This window comes from Dioscorea cayenensis, chromosome 6 (genome assembly GCF_009730915.1).
Source record: "Dioscorea cayenensis subsp. rotundata cultivar TDr96_F1 chromosome 6, TDr96_F1_v2_PseudoChromosome.rev07_lg8_w22 25.fasta, whole genome shotgun sequence".
NCBI lineage: Eukaryota > Viridiplantae > Streptophyta > Magnoliopsida > Dioscoreales > Dioscoreaceae > Dioscorea > Dioscorea cayenensis.
The window spans coordinates 3,653,200-3,671,740 of record NC_052476.1 but is presented as its reverse complement, the minus strand read 5'-3'; the positions used below and the strand labels follow the sequence as shown (position 1 = coordinate 3,671,740).

General features: G+C 32.3%; 1 protein-coding gene across 1 annotated transcript; it reads left to right on the top strand.

Annotated features, from left to right (window-relative positions):
- The first annotated feature begins 8,788 nt into the window (after window positions 1-8,788).
- Window positions 8,789-12,873, top strand: LOC120263059 (zinc finger BED domain-containing protein RICESLEEPER 3-like). Its single transcript, XM_039270981.1, has 6 exons — window positions 8,789-8,850; window positions 9,208-9,449; window positions 9,706-10,153; window positions 10,236-11,223; window positions 12,613-12,693; window positions 12,838-12,873. The coding sequence occupies exons 1-6, from the start codon at window positions 8,789-8,791 to the stop codon at window positions 12,871-12,873; spliced, it is 1,857 nt and encodes a 618-aa protein (XP_039126915.1).
- The last annotated feature ends 5,668 nt before the right edge of the window (window positions 12,874-18,541 follow it).

The window sequence follows — 18,541 nt, the reverse complement described above, 5'->3', positions numbered from 1 at the left end:
TCAGTTACGTATTGCCATAGATAAGTCATTTTACACTGTTCATTATAATTGGTGGAGAAATTCAAACTTCCTACCTGCTTTCTAAAATACACATTCTCATGTCCATTCAAAGATCACCTTAATACAATCCAAATTACCTAATGTACTTAAATAAATAAAAAATAAAAGCTACAAATACATATATATAGATATATATTTATAAAAGTAGATAAACCACCAATTTATTTAATAAATAAAGTACAACATAAGCTAATAAAAACACTAAAAAGAGAAAATTAAAACAAAAAAAATACTCAAAACAAAGGAGATTACAATCACAAAAGATTAACATAATCATATAAACATTTACACAAAAAGCAAAAGGAAAACAAATAAAGACAAAATGCATTACTGGGGCCCAATTTTGGTAGCTAATACCATGAAAAGAAGGAAGTGCCCAAGATTCTGGGTAAAGACATTTGAAAAGACATCTGCGCATATCTGCACAACCAAGCAATAAAAATATGAATAATTTTGTTAATAATTCCGAAACAAAAACACACCCTTAAAAAGAGTAGTAAAAGATAAAACAAAAAGACTACATCATTGTTACCCTTTAGCACTTGAACCATAAGTATAACAAATTTATCTTTGAATATATTTGTATGAACCATATACTCAAAGTTTTAATAGAAATATAGAGAATGAAACCTTATCAAAAAGAAGAAGATACAGAGTGTTAAAGAGAGTAAGAGAGAGAGAGAGAGAGAGAGAGAGAGAGAGTAATAGATATGATGTAATGATGATTGAGTTACAGAGCAGAGATAATGTAATTAAGACAACATGGAATGATTTTTTCACCATTATTATTGATTAACTATGCTCTCTTCTGTCATTTTCTCCATCTTCATCTTCATCATCTCTTCATCTACCATCAGCTATACATCCTGTTCGCGCATTACACCAACCCCTTACAAAAACATATCAAAAAACGCATAATATTTTTTGAAATAACAACTAGGGTTTATATACATGCATTTTCAAATCAAGTTATTATCATATATATATACATATATATGTGTGTGTATGTATATAAGAGAAGTATGAAGACCACAATAATCCAATCTTTTTTTCAAATAATAAATAAAATAAATTTATATATCAAGGAAAAATATAAAACACAAAGATGAAGTTTATTATCAATATATTTATTATTATGATAGCCTAGAATATAATATATTTAATTAATCCCTATTAATTAATATGTAACCATATATTGTATAAATTATGTTTATTATATACTTGATTTATGGAAGTACAGTAAATACTATACCAAACCACTTGAGCCAACACCAAATAAGCCAACATTGGAATAAGCTCGCTAGCACATAAATAGAGCCCATTCTCAAACCCCTGTAAACTGGGGTTTTCCGTTTGAATGTCGACCTTAAAACAACCTTACAATCAAGTCTTACTACTTACTAAGAATCCTTCCGAGTACATGACAATGTCATCCTCACAAACATCAAATTAACTTCTATACATTGTTGATAAGTCACCCTCAAACAATCTCTAAACAACATGTAATCCATGTAATGCTCTTCACCCACACCAATTCCCTTCATAATTGGTATTAGATCCTTCTTTGATTGCTTCCATAAAAATGTTCTACTCACTATCTCTATTAAAGTCTCGTAAATATGGTGGTTCTTCCCACCTTAATTTATTATATAGTGCACATATATATATATATGGAAAGTTAAATAATTTTAATATCATTAATATATACCTCAATATTACCAATATAGTTATGCCCCACTCATAAAATTACTTTAAATACAAAAGAATGATATGAATAAATTTTGTATATGTGCACACCATCAAATTGAAAATGTCAAAATTAGCTTTTTGAGTAAATAATAATAATATAAACTTATGCAATTTAAAGATATTTAATATGTTATGGAAAAATGAATATATATATGTATATGTATATATATATATATATATATATATATATAGTGATGATTATGATGATGGTGATTGATATGATGATGATGATAATAATAATAATAATAATAATAATAATAAATAATAATAATAATAATAATAATAATAATAATGAGAACTAAAAGGCCAAAATGTCACGAAAAGCATCTGTAGAGCCTCTAAGATAGTAATACAAAAGAAAGGAGCAAAACAATTTTGACAATGATGTCAAAGACCCTATTAAAGAGTCTTAAATGTAACATACAACTATGTCAGTAGAGAAATAGTATGAACTTAACAAATTTCAGCGTATGGTGCAAAGTAGAAAATTTCAAACAGGTAATCAAATGAAGCTTTTGCAAATCCACAAAGAAAAACACCAACTCTGCGTATTTGCTTTTACCTTGATTACAAAGCCATGTCTACTTTTATAACTTTCATCATTTGATTTCAACCTCATATATAGTATCACTGTAATGGCCATACCTTCTAAGCTCTCCTTCATTTTATTGAATTATCCTTTGTCAGCGATATGAGCAGAGGCGAACGAGAGGAACCCCAAACCTAGCCCTACTTTTCTCCCCTAAAGGTACTACTGTCGCACGTAGAGCAAAAGATGCCCAGATTCAAATAATATAAAATTAGAAAAACAAATCCCATGTCAAGGAGATCCCAGACCGTCGAGAGTTCTGAAGGCCTCTGGCCTACAACTATATAATATATAGAGAGAGGCAGATATAGAGCATGTATATATATATATATATATATATATATATATTCCATTATAGAAGAATATTATCTCAGGTCATATATTCAATGGCTTCCACTGTCCAAGATCTAAACAGATAGATGTGAAGTATCAAACGTAGTCCGAACAAAAGAAAACGATCTATCGCAAGAGATGAGCCGATGATCAGGCCAGTACCTGCAGTTTGCCCTCAGACAGCCAGTCTCTTCCTCGACTTCAATCCATTTAGTACGTGGCATAGAGGGACGCATTAGATTAGTTTCAGACTATTTAATAAGAAAGATTATGTATATATATATATATATATATATATATATATATATATATATATATATATATATATATATATAGAGTACCCAGAAGACTATCACGTATAAGTTGTATACATAAAATTCACATAGATGAGTATGTGTGAATACTTGTGAATATTAAAAGGAATACATTCCATGTATAAACAATATTTACATACCTATTAATAACTACAAAATAAATTAGGAGAAAATATTATTATAAAAAATGTTAATATTAACATAGTATCTATATATATATATATATATAAGAATGGAATTAGCATAATCATCTTCATTTTAATCTAAAATAATATCCGCAAACCACGTAATGCTTATCTTTCTTCTGCCTTAAGGGTTGAATTGAAATTAAAAAAATAGATATGTTTCTCATGTCGTAATTATATATATTTCAAACATTTCCCTTCTTAAGCATGAAAATCCTTTTTATTATCCTTCTAATAATAGTTTTTTCCTTCTTTTTTTTTAAAAAATTTCTTTTTAGCATAATATATATATATATATATATATATATATATATTCATTATTTATATATATATATAAATCTAAAAATATTCATTATTTACCGATATATATACATATATAGATTAGTGTTGGTCATCACTTGCAATGATGTATTGCAAGATGAAAGCTGTGATCTTGAGTAGAATAAGATAATTGAGGTGAGTTTGTTATGTGAGTTAATTATTATGTTTTTGAAATAATTTTTTTATTTATAGTTGTTGAAACAATTTGCATTTAATAATGAAGCCCGTAGCGTAAGCACAGGTAGCTATACTTGTTAAGTTAAAGAGAAAGAAGGATTTGGATTAGCTGAAGCTTTTTCTCTCCATCAATGGGCTTCTAAATCAGTGAAAGAAAAAAGAGAGAGCATTTTGAGGTTTTGAGGAGATGGGCTTGGAGATCACCAGAGGGAGTTCGCTGGAGTGGTTGCTTGTTTGGAAAGAGTCTTCTTGGTTGGAATAAAGCATGATGTTTGGTTAAAAAGCTTGAGCAACCATGCTAAAGTTTTAACATTTTTTTTGTGAGATTTGGGCTTGGATTTAAGTGACAAAAGAATGGTTTATCGTTGTAGTTGATGGATGCTTCCAATTGATTTGGAAAAACCCTTGTAGATTTGATGGATTTTCCTTGGAATGGTGAAGGAATTCTCGGATTTATTGTAGATCATTGTAGTAACCGGAATTAGGGTTTGTTTTGGGTAATTAAGTTGATGATGATGATGCTTAAGATGATAATGATAATGGTTGAGCTTAGCCAAATTGGTTGAGTTGGGTTTGGTTTAGTCAAGTTTAATAAAATGGATTGGAGTTGGGTTTGGATGAGAGCTGATGTGGTTGAGTTCGATTGAATTGATTTGGTCTAGGTTTGATCAAATCAGGATGAGTTGTGGTTGGGCTTGAATTGTTTTGGCTAAGTTAAGTTGGTTGAGATTGATTTAGACTTGGTTCAGGTTTTGAGCTAATGATTTTGTGGTGAACCAATTCAAAGGAGAATTGGGTTCAGTTGAACCAAGCTGGTTCAAGAGATTTTGTATAAGAATTGGAATTGGAATTGGTTCAAGACTGGTTGGTTAAATTAAAATTGGTTCAGTGAAATTGAGGTTGGTTTAGGTTGGTTTAAAATGGTTTAGCCTAAATTGAGTTGGTTTAAGTGTAAGCTGGGGCCTAGTTTGATTATGCAAGGTTCGGTTTGAACTGGTTGGAGTAAGTGGGCTCAATTAGAGTGTTAGTTATTTGTTTTTTGTATTTTCTTTTGGGGTCAGTTCTGCATGAGTCTGTATTTATTTTATTTTATTCTGTTATCTTGTTAGGCGTTGTTCAGGCTTGGGAGGATGTTCTAGGTCTAGCAAGAAACCTAAGGGAGACCAGGTGAGTTGGTAGTGGCTATTATTTTGAAATAATTGGCTAATTGCTACCATTTTAATATAATTGCTTAATGGCTACTAGTTGGAAATAATTGTTTAATTATTTCATTATATTATGTTTAATACTTTATATCATTAAAGGATACTTATATTTATTAGTAGTTTGCTATGCTATAGCAACCGTATTAGTACATCCAATATTGTATAATTATACACATACTTTTATTTGTGGAAAATACATGTATATATGATTTAATTATTCATTTCATGTATTTATTTTAATAGTTATGTATGCCTTGACTTTGAATGGTTTGTGAAACCATGTGTGCATATTAAAATGATTTTACCGTCAATGCTTGTGGAATTGGTTTTCATTCCTGGTATAGAGATGCTGTCCTAGATCTGGATTTTGCGGGTATTATGCATGTATTATGCTATTGAGCTTTCACAGAATTTTAATGGTGACTATAGACTTTAGTCTCACACTGCAGTAGGGTTTCTACGGTCCGATCTGATGGGAGATGGCATGGTTAATCCTGAGTTTATCCTTGGTCAAAAGGTGTGTAGAGCCATTGATAGGGTTTAGTTTTGTTGAGAAACCTGTGATCACCACATGGGGATATCAATGACCAACGTCAAGGTTATGAGACCTTGATGGCTCTTAACCTACTCACAACGACAGCTAAGCTAGAGAGTGTTTTTAGACTAATGATTTGAGAATGATTTTACAGTTTATTTATGCAAAACATGTTATTTTGGATTGTGATGAGAGGCCGAAGCCCAACTGTTGCTCTTAGGAGGACAATCTCTCACAAAAATTATATTTTCTTGGAAAATTGATTAGATGAAGATTGGTGATGAGTTTATGTTATAATGCTCTTAAAACTTGTATTTTGCCAAAATTCTGGCATTTGTGAAAGTTGTGAAGTTATTTGAGAAATTAATCTTTATATACTTTACATACGCTATATTTAATTATTTGAAATTATTGAGCCATTATCAACCAACTGAAATGTGTTACAATTGCAAGAGTAGGACCCTACTAGTTTGACTGAATGAGTATAGAGCCAGTCAGGGTTGAGTTCAGGATTGCAGTGGGTCTCTTTTCTTTCTATTTGTTGGTGTTGTGATCTTGTAGCGATTGTACCTGCAAATTGAAGTAATTATGTTTGTTATGTTCATGTATTTAAACCTGTAGTTGGTGTAAAAGTTGTCAGTCGTGTTTTTTAAGTTTGTTTTTGTTTTACAGGAGTGTCAGCTTTCCAATTAAAATGGGTTTTTAACTGATGAGTGTCACATTTACCTCGTTAAAAGGGGTGGGTATGACACAAGAAATCATTGGAACCATAACACCGAGCTTTGTAGAGCTTAGCCACCAATGAGTCAGGATGTTGAAGCAATAACCATGCTTATTTCCCAAGCATGACAAGATTAAATTCATGTAGTCTCCGAAAGCCAAGGACACCGAGTTCTTTTGGCCAACAAAGCTTCACCCAAGAACACCAATGTAAATATTGATCATATGATCCTCTTCTACACCATAAGAATCTATTAAACATGGATTCTAATTTAAAACAAATGGCTTTTGGTAAAAGGAACAAACTATATAAATAAACATAGATAGACTGAGCAACAACCTTCAAAAGGATCTCCTTCCCAGCTTGAGAGATTAACATGCGCTACTATCCTTGAATTCTCCTCCAAGTTTTGTCTAGGATGTAACGACAAATATCTTTTTTATGCCAGCCAAAAATAGCTTGAAGACCCAAATAGTTACCTAACTGCTGCACTACTAGAACTCAAAGAATGGCTTCAAGAGATGCTTGATGGTCCTGAGAGACATTATGATTAAATGAAATTGTCAGTTTCTCAAAGTTCACCTTTTAGCCTGAAGCAAGTTCATAGGTTCCAAACACTCTTTCACACGATTACACTCCAAGTCAGTAGCTCTGAAAAAACAAGAGAGCATCATTCGTAAAAAAATGAATGGGAAATCATTAGAGAATGCCTGGCCAAGCAACAACCATGTAGGAAAGCACCACGTTCAGCTTTCTACAGCAATCACATTAACTTTTTAGCACAAAGTAAGAACACATAGGGTGAGAGCGGATCTCCCTGGTGAAGACCTCAAGTCATTTTGAATGGTATAATTAATGTCCCATTAATCATAATCTTGAACTCAACTGAAGATACACATAACATGATAGGGTTTATCCACACTTCCACAAAGCCGAGCTCCTATAACATAAAACATATAAACCCCCATTCCACCCGATTATATGCCTTGGTCATATCAATTTTTAGTGCAGAGAAGAAAACACGTCTAGTAGTTTTCTACTTCAAGTAGTGACAAACTTCAGGATTAATCATGATAATGGAATGATCCAATAGTTTAATGATATATGTGCGGTTTACACTAAAATTATTTAAATTATTAAAACACATATACTACATCACAAAAACAATAAGATTAAGAGTAAAATTGATAAAACTAATTCATATTTCATTCATCATGAGTTAAAAAAATTTGATCCAATTGAGTGAAAACTATACTCATCAAATAAAGCAAAACTCTGGCCTTAACATAGATTTTAACCTTTAGGGAAACAAATTGCCTACAATATCGATCATAGAATAAACTTAACTCCATTTAAAATCCCATATGCATGTGTATGTCCAGTCTGTACCACTTTGTTATCCTTCAACCCAGATTAGTTTATACAAATCAAGGATCACCTAACCTTTAATAGGTAGGGGTGTATTTGAGCTGAGCTGTTTGTGAGCGGCTCGGTGTTCGGCTCGGTAAGGGCTCGTTCATGTTCGGCTCGTATTGTAAACGAGCCAAGCTTGAACTTGATTATCAAGCTCGATTAATAAACGAGCCAAGCTTGAGCAGCCAAAAGCTCGGCTCGTTTTGGCTCATGAACATAGCTCACGAACAAGCTCATGAACATAGCTCTCGAACACAGCTCACGACCAAGCTCGTGAACAAGCTCGTGAACAAGCTCGTTTATAAGCTTGTTTGTGAGCTCGTATATATATATATATATATATATATATATATATATATATATATATATATATATATATATATATATATATATATATGAATATATATATGTATATATATTAATATAAATACATGTATATCACATATGTTGTTGTTGTTATTATTATTATTATTATTATTATTATTATATACATGTATATTAAGGTGTATATGTGACTATGTCATTATTGGCATCATCATTATGATTATGATTATGATTATGATTCTTATTCTTATTATTATTATCATCAATATTATTACTTGACTCACATACTTGTAAATTGTAATATTTAATTAATAAGATTTCGGTTTATATCATATAACAATATGTATAAACATACAATGATGAGTAACAACTTAAAATAATAAGTATGTTCAGTATATGATGTAATACTTTAAACGGAAATGGCAAATGATAAATAAAAGCATAAATTAAAGTTATTTGGCTTAATTATTTAAGTTTCTAACTTTCTATGTATTGTTTGGTCAATACTACTTGTTATTCTAATAAGTTGGCGTATAGTTATTTAAGTGTTTTATGTATTATTTTGTTATTCCTGCTTATTATTCAGAGTTAGTGCTTAGTTATTTAAATTTTTGTTTATTATTTGGCTTTTCAATTTAAAGTATTACATCATATATTGTACGTACATACTGATCATTGATGTATTAAAGATTATTTAAATAAGATATGACTAACGTATTGAGTATGTGAAGTTTGTCACCTTCGTCAAAAAAATAAAATTAAGGATATCCCATACATAATAATAATAACAACAACAACAACAACAATAATAATGATAATAATAATAATTATATATTTAAATGATGTATGCCCCTGATGATACATGGCCGTGTCGCATGCGGGAGTCCGAGGGCGCGAGCGCCTCGGCGGGGGTCTCGCTGCCCGGTCAGCGAGTAGGGGTCAAGGGGGCAGTGCCCTTGGAAGGAAAATTTTATTTAAGGCCCAAACCCATAATGGAATTTTTAATTTTTTTTACAAAAAACCAAAAAAAAAATACAAAATCAGAACAAACCAAACCCTAGCATCTTTCCTTTCTTTCATCAACCCTTTCAACCTAAGCCGCCACACCAGTCCACCACCCACCCACGACCTGCTCTTGCGTTCTTCATCATCGGCCAGCCTTCATCTCAATGAGCTTCTCATTCCGAAAAAACAGAAAAGGTAAGTCTACCTTCTTCATTCTCTTCTTCTTTCATCTCTCTTTTTCATCTCTGATTTTATTTTCGGATTTTTTTTTTGCAGAATGTCTACTCCTGCATCAATTGATGAATCATCTGCTAATGTTAGTCCCATTGGAAGTGTGGGAAATTTTGATAATGCTGTTAATGAGGCTAACAATGTTGAAGTTAATGAATCTCCCATCGATGTTGAAGATGATGAAGTAGAAGAGAATCCATTTGCAGCCAAGAAAAGAAAGAAGACCTCCAAAGTTTGGGATGAATTCAAAGAAGTTACTCTCTCGGATGGAACAAAAAAGGCAGAATGTATTTATTGTAGGCATCAACTTGGCCTATTGAAGTCTGGAGCAACAACTCAGTTTATCCGCCATTTGAAGGTGTGTGTGAGACGACAATTAGCATTGAAGGGACAAAAGGCGAGTGACTTTCTCAACAAATTTGGCAAAAATCGAAAGTGTGAATGCAATTCAAACCTGGAAATATGACCAAGCAAAGGTGCGGCAAGTTTATGCTCATATGGTTTTAGTGCATGATTTAACTTTTTTATTTGATGAGAATGAAGTTTTTAATCATTTTATGAGAACTGTTAGCCCTAATTGGGAAAGAATAAGTAGAGGCCTGTCAAAAAAAGACTGTATATCTGCTTATGACATTGAGAAAAAAAGATTAACTTCATTGTTGAAAGAAGTTGATCGAGTTAGTATCACTACTGATTTGTGGACATCTACGGTGCAAGATGTAGAGTATATGGTTGTCACTTGTCATTTTGTGGATTATGATTGGAAATTGCAAAAACGTATGTTATGCTTTCGTTCTATTGTCCCTCCACACACTGGTGTTGCTGTTTGTGATGAGTTAGCAAGATGCATTGCTGATTGGGGTCTTGAGAAAAAGTTGATGAGCGTCTCAGTTGATAATGCAAGTTATAATGATGTTGCTGTGAATTTGTTGAAAGCTAATCTGAATTTGAACAATCAGAATTTTAAATCTCTTGGTTCAAGATGGGCTTGGTGAAATTAGTGATATAGTTTGCAATGTGCGTGCAAGTGTGAAGCATATTAGTAAAAGTGTGTCTTGTCTTACTATGTTTAGTGACATTACTAAGCAATTAAATCTGTCAAATAAAAAGCTTGTTCTTGATGTTTGCACAAGATGGAATGCTACATATTACATGCTTCAAGCCGCTCTAGATTTGAAGGATGTCTTTCCTAGATATCAACTAAGAGATTCAAACTACCATTACTTGCCATCCGAAGAAGATTGGAGTAAAGTCCAAACTGTTTGCACATTTCTTGAAGAATTTCATTATGTTACAAATGTTATTTCAGGTTGTGAGTATCCTACTTCAAATTTGTTTCTCCTTGAACTCACAACTGTGAAGAAAGCTTTGTCTAAACATGTGGAAGATGATAATGATTTTATGAGACAAATGGCAGCAAGAATGATTAGAAAGTTTGATAAATATTGGGGGGACAATAATTTGTTGATATCAATTGCAGCTATTTTAGATCCAAGGAATAAGATGACTTTGGTTGAGTGGGCTTTCCCTTTTTTCTATTCAGTGGATGATGTTCCAAACAAAATGAGTTTTGTTCGATCATCACTGTACAAGCTTTATAATGAGTATGTAGAAGCTTTCAAGGCCAAGAGTGACATAGATACTCAAAGTCAACTTTCTGCTCCTACAACTTCTTCTTCATCCAGTGCTAGTGTTGGTAGATCAAGAGAAAGGGCTGAATTTGATAATTTCATTAGAAATGTGGGTTCTTTTCAATTGATAAAGTCAGAATTAGATGTGTACTTGGAAGAAGGTGTTCACATACACAATGAGAGCATTGATCCTCCATTTGATGTCTTGGAGTGGTGGAAAGCTAATTATTTGAAGTTTCGGGTTTTGTCAAAGATGGCTTGTGATGTTCTATCCATACCAATAACAACAGTACCTTCGGAGTCGGCTTTTAGTATGACCAAAAGAGTTATTGAGTCGCATCGTGCTTCATTAGCACCGGCTACGGTTGAAGCATTGATGTGTGGTGGAGATTGGTTGAGAGCTTATTATGGGATTCAAAGAAAAAAAAAAGTAAGTAAAAATAATTTATGTTTCCTATTTTTTTTAAGTTAATTATATGTAAGACCATTTTTAATATTTTTTACATTTTGTAGGAGAAGAAGAAAGTCCTTGAATTTCTTTTAAAATGAAGGCATCTTTGACAAGAAGACAATTAGTAATCAATATCGGTATGAGTACTACATTTTGTTTTGAATTTTACATTTTCTATTTGTGATTAACACTATTTTATCTTTTTTTTTTTTTAGGTAATTATGCTTTTGGCAAGATGCTTAGACTTGTGAGTTTGTTGGGAGGATGATGAGTTTGCTTAGAAGAAAGGCTCAAGTGTTCTTATGCTTTGTTATTTAAGTGATTATGGACAAAATGCTTGTTATTTCAATATGGATGAATTACTTGTATTGGATTTTATGTTGTTGTTTTATCTCAAGATTGTATTTGAATTTGTTATTTCATATTTTTAGTTTATTCATTGCAAATTTGCAATTGATGATTTATTTTGATGTAAAAAATGCATAAGTATATTATTTGTGAACATATAGGTTCTATTCTTCATAAACGAGCTTTATAAACGAGCTTTTCAAACGAGCTTCATGAATGAGCTTCTAAATGAGCATTTAGCGAACACGAGCTCAAACGAGCTTCTAAACAAGCAGTTAAATGAACTCGAGCTTGAACGAACTAATAAACAAGCTTTCTCGAGTCGAGCTTGAGCCGAGCTCGAGTTCAATAATTCCCCAAATGAGCCGAGCTCAAACAATATTTAAAGCTCAATTCGAGCCACGAGCCGAGCTCGAGCTCATCTTTTTAGTCACAAGCCGAGCTTGAACACATCAAAGCTCGGCTCGGCTCGGCTCCAATACACCCCTATATAGGATAGCAAACTCTTTTTCTTCTAATTTTGTTTTTTGAGTAGTGGGTAGTAGCTACACATAGCCCCTAAGGTAGCCATTTTGCTAGTAGGTCATCAATTTCACATTTATGATGCATGATATTTGACTACTTAAGAGTGGCTTTCACTCTTCAAAAATGGTAGCTTTTTTAATCATCTTTTCTATTTACATAACTGACACTCTCTACCAGTAGTGTAGCCATTGGCATCCAACTTTCTAGGTTTTATTTTTTTTTAAATTTTTTATTTTTTTATAAAAATTTTTCCTAGCAACTAATCCGATAGATGTCCAAGGTTCTAGTATGGTCCTAATTTGTATCCACACTTTAAATATTTGACAAACATAGTAAGCATGACTGGGTGTACCAAAAATTTCAAGAAACCATAAATGAAGAAAAATAAATACTATAGTTGACAAAGAGATAGACGAATAGTCCACAATAAATTTTATCATTGGCAATTATTATAATAACCTGAATCTTTGGATACCTATTGAAAATTATATTCAGGGTATTATCACAGTTGTAGTGAGACTATTCTGTAAAGTAATTCCATTGAGGAACCGAAGTGGAAAGCACAAGAACCTAAATGTAAGAGTTTATATAAGATTTTGGGTTCACAAGTAAATAAGAGGATTTGATCTGAAGTGTTTCTGGAGACCAAGGGCTGAGAAGTAAGTTGAGACCTTTTCAAAATACTGTTTTATGATTCATGGACCATTGGTGACTTTTTAGGGATCTCAGCTACAAGATTACAACACCAACAAATAGAAAGAGAGGGGACCCACTGCAACATTGGACTCAACCATGATTAGTTCTATACTCACATAGGTGATTTAGTAGGGTAATGCTCCTGCAATTGTAACACACTTCGGTTGGTTGAAAGTGGCTCATTAATTTCAAATAATTAAATATAAAGTATATAAAGAACAATTAATCAAAAAAAAAAGTGTCCAACTCTCACAAATACCAAAATTTGGCAAAATACAAGTTTTAAAAGCATTAAAACATAAAACTCATCGTGAGTCATCATCAAATCAATTTCTTCAAGGAATATAATTTTTGTGAGAGACTGTTCTCCTAAAAGCGACATCTGGCCTTCGCCGCCTCATCACAATAAAAAATAACATGTTTTGCACAACTAAACTGTAAAATCGTTCTCAAATCAATGGCCTAAAAATACTCTCTTACTTAGTCACCATCACAGGTAGATTGAGAGCCGTCAAGGTCTTCATAACATTGACGTCGGTCATTCAGATCCTCGTGTGGTGACCTAGGGTTTCTTACATAAATAAACCCTATCAATGGCTTTACGCATCTCTTGACCAAGGGTAAACTCAGGGTTGACCACGCCACCTCCCCTCAAGTCAGACTATGGGACTCCCACTGCAGTGTTAGACTAAATTCCGTAGTTACCATTAAAAACCTATGGAAGCTTAATATTATAATGCATGAATAACAAACGTAAAGTCCAGATCCAGAACACTATCCCTATACCAGGAATGAAAACCAATTCCACAAGCATTGATGGTAAAAGCATATCAATAAACACACACGATTGCACATATCATTCAAAGTCAAAGCATACGTAACCATTAAAATAAATACCTAAAATAAATAATTAAATCATATATACAAGTATTTTCCACAGTTGAAACTATATATAATTATACAAAACTGGATGTACTAATACAAATGATATGGCATAGCAAACTGCAAATAAATATAAGTATCCTTTAACAATATAAATTATTAAACAAATATAATGAAATAATTAAACAATTATTTCCAAATAGTAGCCATTAAGCACTTGTTTCAAAATAGTAGCAATTAACCAATTATTTCAAAATAGTAACTGCTACCAACTCACCTGGTCTCCCCTTGGGTTTTTTGTTAAACCTGGAACTCCCTCCCAAGCCTGGACCTCACCTAACAAGAGAATGAAATAAAATAAATAAACAAACTAATGACCAAAATGAACCCAAAAGAAAATGTAATAAACAAATAACTGACTCTCTAATTAATTGGCCCATTCACTCGAACTGGTTCAAACCCGACCTTGCATAATCAAACTGCCCTCCAACTTGCACTTAAACCAACTCAATTAGGACTAAACCCTCCTAAACCAACTTGAACCTACCTTAATTTAACTAAACCAAGTTTAATTGAACCAAGCAGCCTTGAACCAATTCCAATTCTTATACAAAATCTCTTGAACCAGCTTGTTCAACTGAGCCCAATTCTCCTTGAATTGGTTCACCCCAAAATCATTAGCTCAAAATTTGAACCAAGCCCAAATTAATCTCAACCAACTTAACTTAGCCAAAACAATTCAAGCCCAACCACAGCTCATCTTGATTTGATCAAACCTAGACCAAATCAATTCAACTGAGCCCAACCACATCAGCTTCGTTAGCCAAACCCAACTCCAAATTCAACTATCTAGGTTCAAACCCACTTAAAAGATCTTGACTAAATCAATTCAAACCCACTTCACTTGATTTGATCAAGCCTAGCTCAACCAATTTGGCTAAGTTTAACCGCTTAATTTCAACCATTATCATCACCGTCTTAATCATCATCTTCATCATCGTCATCATCATCATCATCAACTTAATTAACAAGGGTTTTCCAAGCAAGATCCATCTTATAACAATCACTTCATCATTCCAAGCAAATACGAGAATTCCTTCACCATTCCAAGCAAGATCCATCTTATATACAAGGGTTTTCCAAAACAAAATCATCTAATAACAATCACTTCATCCTCTCCATCAACATTTCTTCAAAAAATCCACCCTTATCTCCAACAATCACCCACACATACATACACACATGCATGTGAAAAATACAACACCAAGAAGATTCTTACCAAGCCATGAAATCTCTGGCTATCTCCAAATCCACCTCCTCAATACCTCACATTTCTTTTTCTTTTTCTTTTTCTTCCTTGAATTCTCTCTTGTAATTTTTGTGTATATTTTAGTTTTCATTTAATTTTATTTCCACAAACTTCACTTATTTTATTATGCTAATTTTTGAATTTAGAGTTATTACTAGTATTCACTTTCTTCCCTGTGAACCAACACTCTGCACTTCAAGCATATTTTATTATGCGATCGGCACGTACTCTTGGGGGGTGGGGGAGGGGGGGTGGGGTTAGGAGTGTAATAAAATCAAATAAAATAAAGAAAACAAGAGCAACCAAGCTCTGATACCATAAGCCCTGGACCGTAAGCTTCTCTATTTGCTTCTTGTGACTGCCCTTACGACGTGCACTGTGGTTGTAAGCTCCTCTCAATGGTCCTTACGAGCATCCTTACTGGAGCAAGCCTTGCCCGTAAGGTTCTCTGAATCCTTCTTATGGGCATAAGCATGTTTGTAAGGTCTTCTGGACTATACTTACAGCTATAAGGTGGACCGTAAACTACTTATAAGCCACCTTGTTTGCCTTGTCCTCGTTCTAATGATGTCGAGAGAGCTCCAACTTGATTGTTTTCATTCTAAATTGCTTCTTTTGGATCTCCCTCGCCTTTAATCACTGCCTTAAGCCTGTTAATTAAAAACACATGATATTTAGCATCGAATTCTATATTACGGTTCTAACACGTGCCAAATGAATATACAATAGATATGAAATACATGAACAATATACACTCATCACGAGGTCCAAGTAAGTTCCAACGATGGTAGTAAAAGAAAGAGCATCCGTCACATGACCACCTCTACTCAACGGTTCCAATTATCCTTATTGGGAGTCACGTATGAAGGCTTACTTTAAATTCCTTAATGAGAATGCATGGACTGCGATGGAAGAAGGTCGGTCTCGTCTATTTGAAGTTATTATATTTATTTTCTATTGAGTTAATCATAATATTTGTGCATGTACACAACAAATATATATTTTTTTTTATGAAAACAATAAAAATATAGCAATGAAGTTGACAAAGTATATCCAAAACCGTGACAAAAAAGATTATTTGTCATGGTTTTAGGAAGATCCTGCCAAATTCAATGCCAAATAATTTTTTTTCTAATTGTTTTTTGACATAAATATTAAAATTGGGATTTATACCTTTCAATCCATGTTAATTTTATATTTTGTAATTTATATTTAGTCGATATTGAGTTAATCATAATATTTGTGCATGTACAAGACAAATATAATTTTTTTATGAAAAAAAATAAAAAATGTAGCAATGGATTTGACAACCTATATCCAAAACCATGCCAAAAACCATGACAAATAAGATTATTTGTCATTGTTTTTTTGCACGGCTTTGGACAGACCGTGCCAAATATTTTTTTTAGCACGGTATTTGGCATGGTTTTCTCAAAACCGTGCCAAATTCCGTGCCAAAGAAATAAGTTTCTAATATTTTATAAAAAAATTGATTAAAATTGGAATTATATTGTCAATAATTTGAGATTCATTGCATGGTGGACGGTTGTAATATAGATAAGACTAGTGGGTGTAAGTAGTTATTAGGTTTTCATGTTTTACTTAATAAAATATTCACTAGTTTTTTGCATTATGTTCACTTTAAGTAGATTGATATGTTTGATGTGCATCTATGTTAATTTTATATTTTGTTATTTATATTTAGTTTCTATTGAGTTAATAATAACATTTGTACATGTACACAACAAATATAATTTTTTTTTTATGAAAAAACAATGTAGCAATGAAATTAACAAAGTATATTCCAAAACCGTGCCAAAAACCATTTTGTCACGGTTTTTGGCACAACCTTGGGCAGGCTGTGCCAAATTCGATGCCAAATAATTTTTTTTCTAATTATTCTTTGACATATAGATTAAAATTGGGATTTTATACCTTCAATCCATGTTAATTTTATATTTTGCTAATTATATTTAGTCGACATTAAGTTAATCATAGTATTTGTGCATGCACACAACAAATATAATTTTTTAATGAAAAAATGGAGGAATGAATTTGACAAAGTATATCCAAACCCGTGCAAAAAACCATGACAAATAATATTATTTGACATGGTTTTTAGCACGGCTTTGGGCAGGCCGTGCTAAATTCCTTGCCAAATAATTTTTTTTTCTAATTATTCTTTGAAATATAGATTAAAATTGGGATTTCATAACTTTAATTCATATTAATTTTATATTTTGTTATTTATATTTATTTGTTATTGAGTTAATCATAATATTTGTGCATGTACATGACAAAGATAATTTTTTATGAAAAAATAAAAGATGTAGCAATGAATTTGACAATGTATATCCATAATTGTGCCAAAAACCGTGACAAATAATCTTATTTGTCACGGTTTTCCCATACTCGTACCAAATTCCTTGCCAAATGAAGAAGTTTCTAATTATTTTTTTAAAATTGATTAAAATTGGAATTATACGGTCAATAATTTGAGATTCAATTCGTTGCATGGTGGACAATTGTAATATAGATAAGATGAGTGGGTCTAAGTAGTTATTAGTTTTTAATGTTTACTTAATAAGACGAGTGGGCCTAATTATTTGTGATTTAATTTGTTCCATAACTTTGTCACGGTTTTTGTTTCCGTGCCAATTTTTGTCACATTTTTGTTTCCGTGCCAATTTCTGTAAAATATTTGGCATGGTTTTCATTCCGTAACAAAATTACCGTGCCAAATTCCTGTTTTTCTTGTAGTGTATGAGTGGAATGTATGATATATCATGATTAAGCTTTTCATAACTACATAATGCTTGAATCTTATATTATGTACATGGGGAGAGCATCTTCTTCAATATAGTTTGTTGCAATACTAGTAACTAAGTTATCTTCAATGTCAGTGGCCTATTTTGGCAGATAAATGCTCAAATATGCCTTCTTTAGTCTTTAGTATATAATGATTTATGTTGATGTTTTGAGGACTTATATGGACATTTAAATTCTTCATCAATTGTCAATGTTGACAATTCATTGTGCAATGGCCAGTATCAACATGAGATAATCAATCCATTAGGCATAAAACATAACCCTAATCAAGATCAATAAACGATGCCAAAATAAGATCTAGGAAATAAAAATTCCACCACTTAATCCCTAAATAAAACATTAAACCATACCACAACAAGATCTAGGAGATAAAATTACACCAACCAAAATGACGTCGTTTTCCCCTAAAACCCCAGCATTATATGTTCGACATGTAACCTTACATTCTCATGCATTTTAGTTTCCATTCTTGTGTTCATTTATTCTTGGATTCATTGCTTGATTCTAGGTGGCGAAGCATCTTTCAAGGGAAGAAAATTGCCAACTAGTGAGCGCATCTCGAGGAGAGACGACTGGTTCAGTGAGTGGTTTAGTTGTTAATTGCATAAATTTAATAAGAGTATTATAGTATTTCTTTATATGTTTTATATCATAAATTTGATGATAAATTAGATTTCATTTAATATATATATATATATATATATATAT

Excerpts from the sequence above, each read along its gene's own strand:
- LOC120263059 (XM_039270981.1), top strand. The coding sequence starts at position 8,789 with ATGGCCGTGTCGCATGCGGGAGTCCGAGGGCGCGAGCGCCTCGGCGGG. Across the intron at positions 9,450-9,705 it reads TGGAACAAAAAAGGCAGAAT|TTTTTAATCATTTTATGAGA; the intron begins GTATTTATTGTA and ends ATGAGAATGAAG. Across the intron at positions 10,154-10,235 it reads CTTGGTTCAAGATGGGCTTG|TGACATTACTAAGCAATTAA; the intron begins GTGAAATTAGTG and ends TACTATGTTTAG.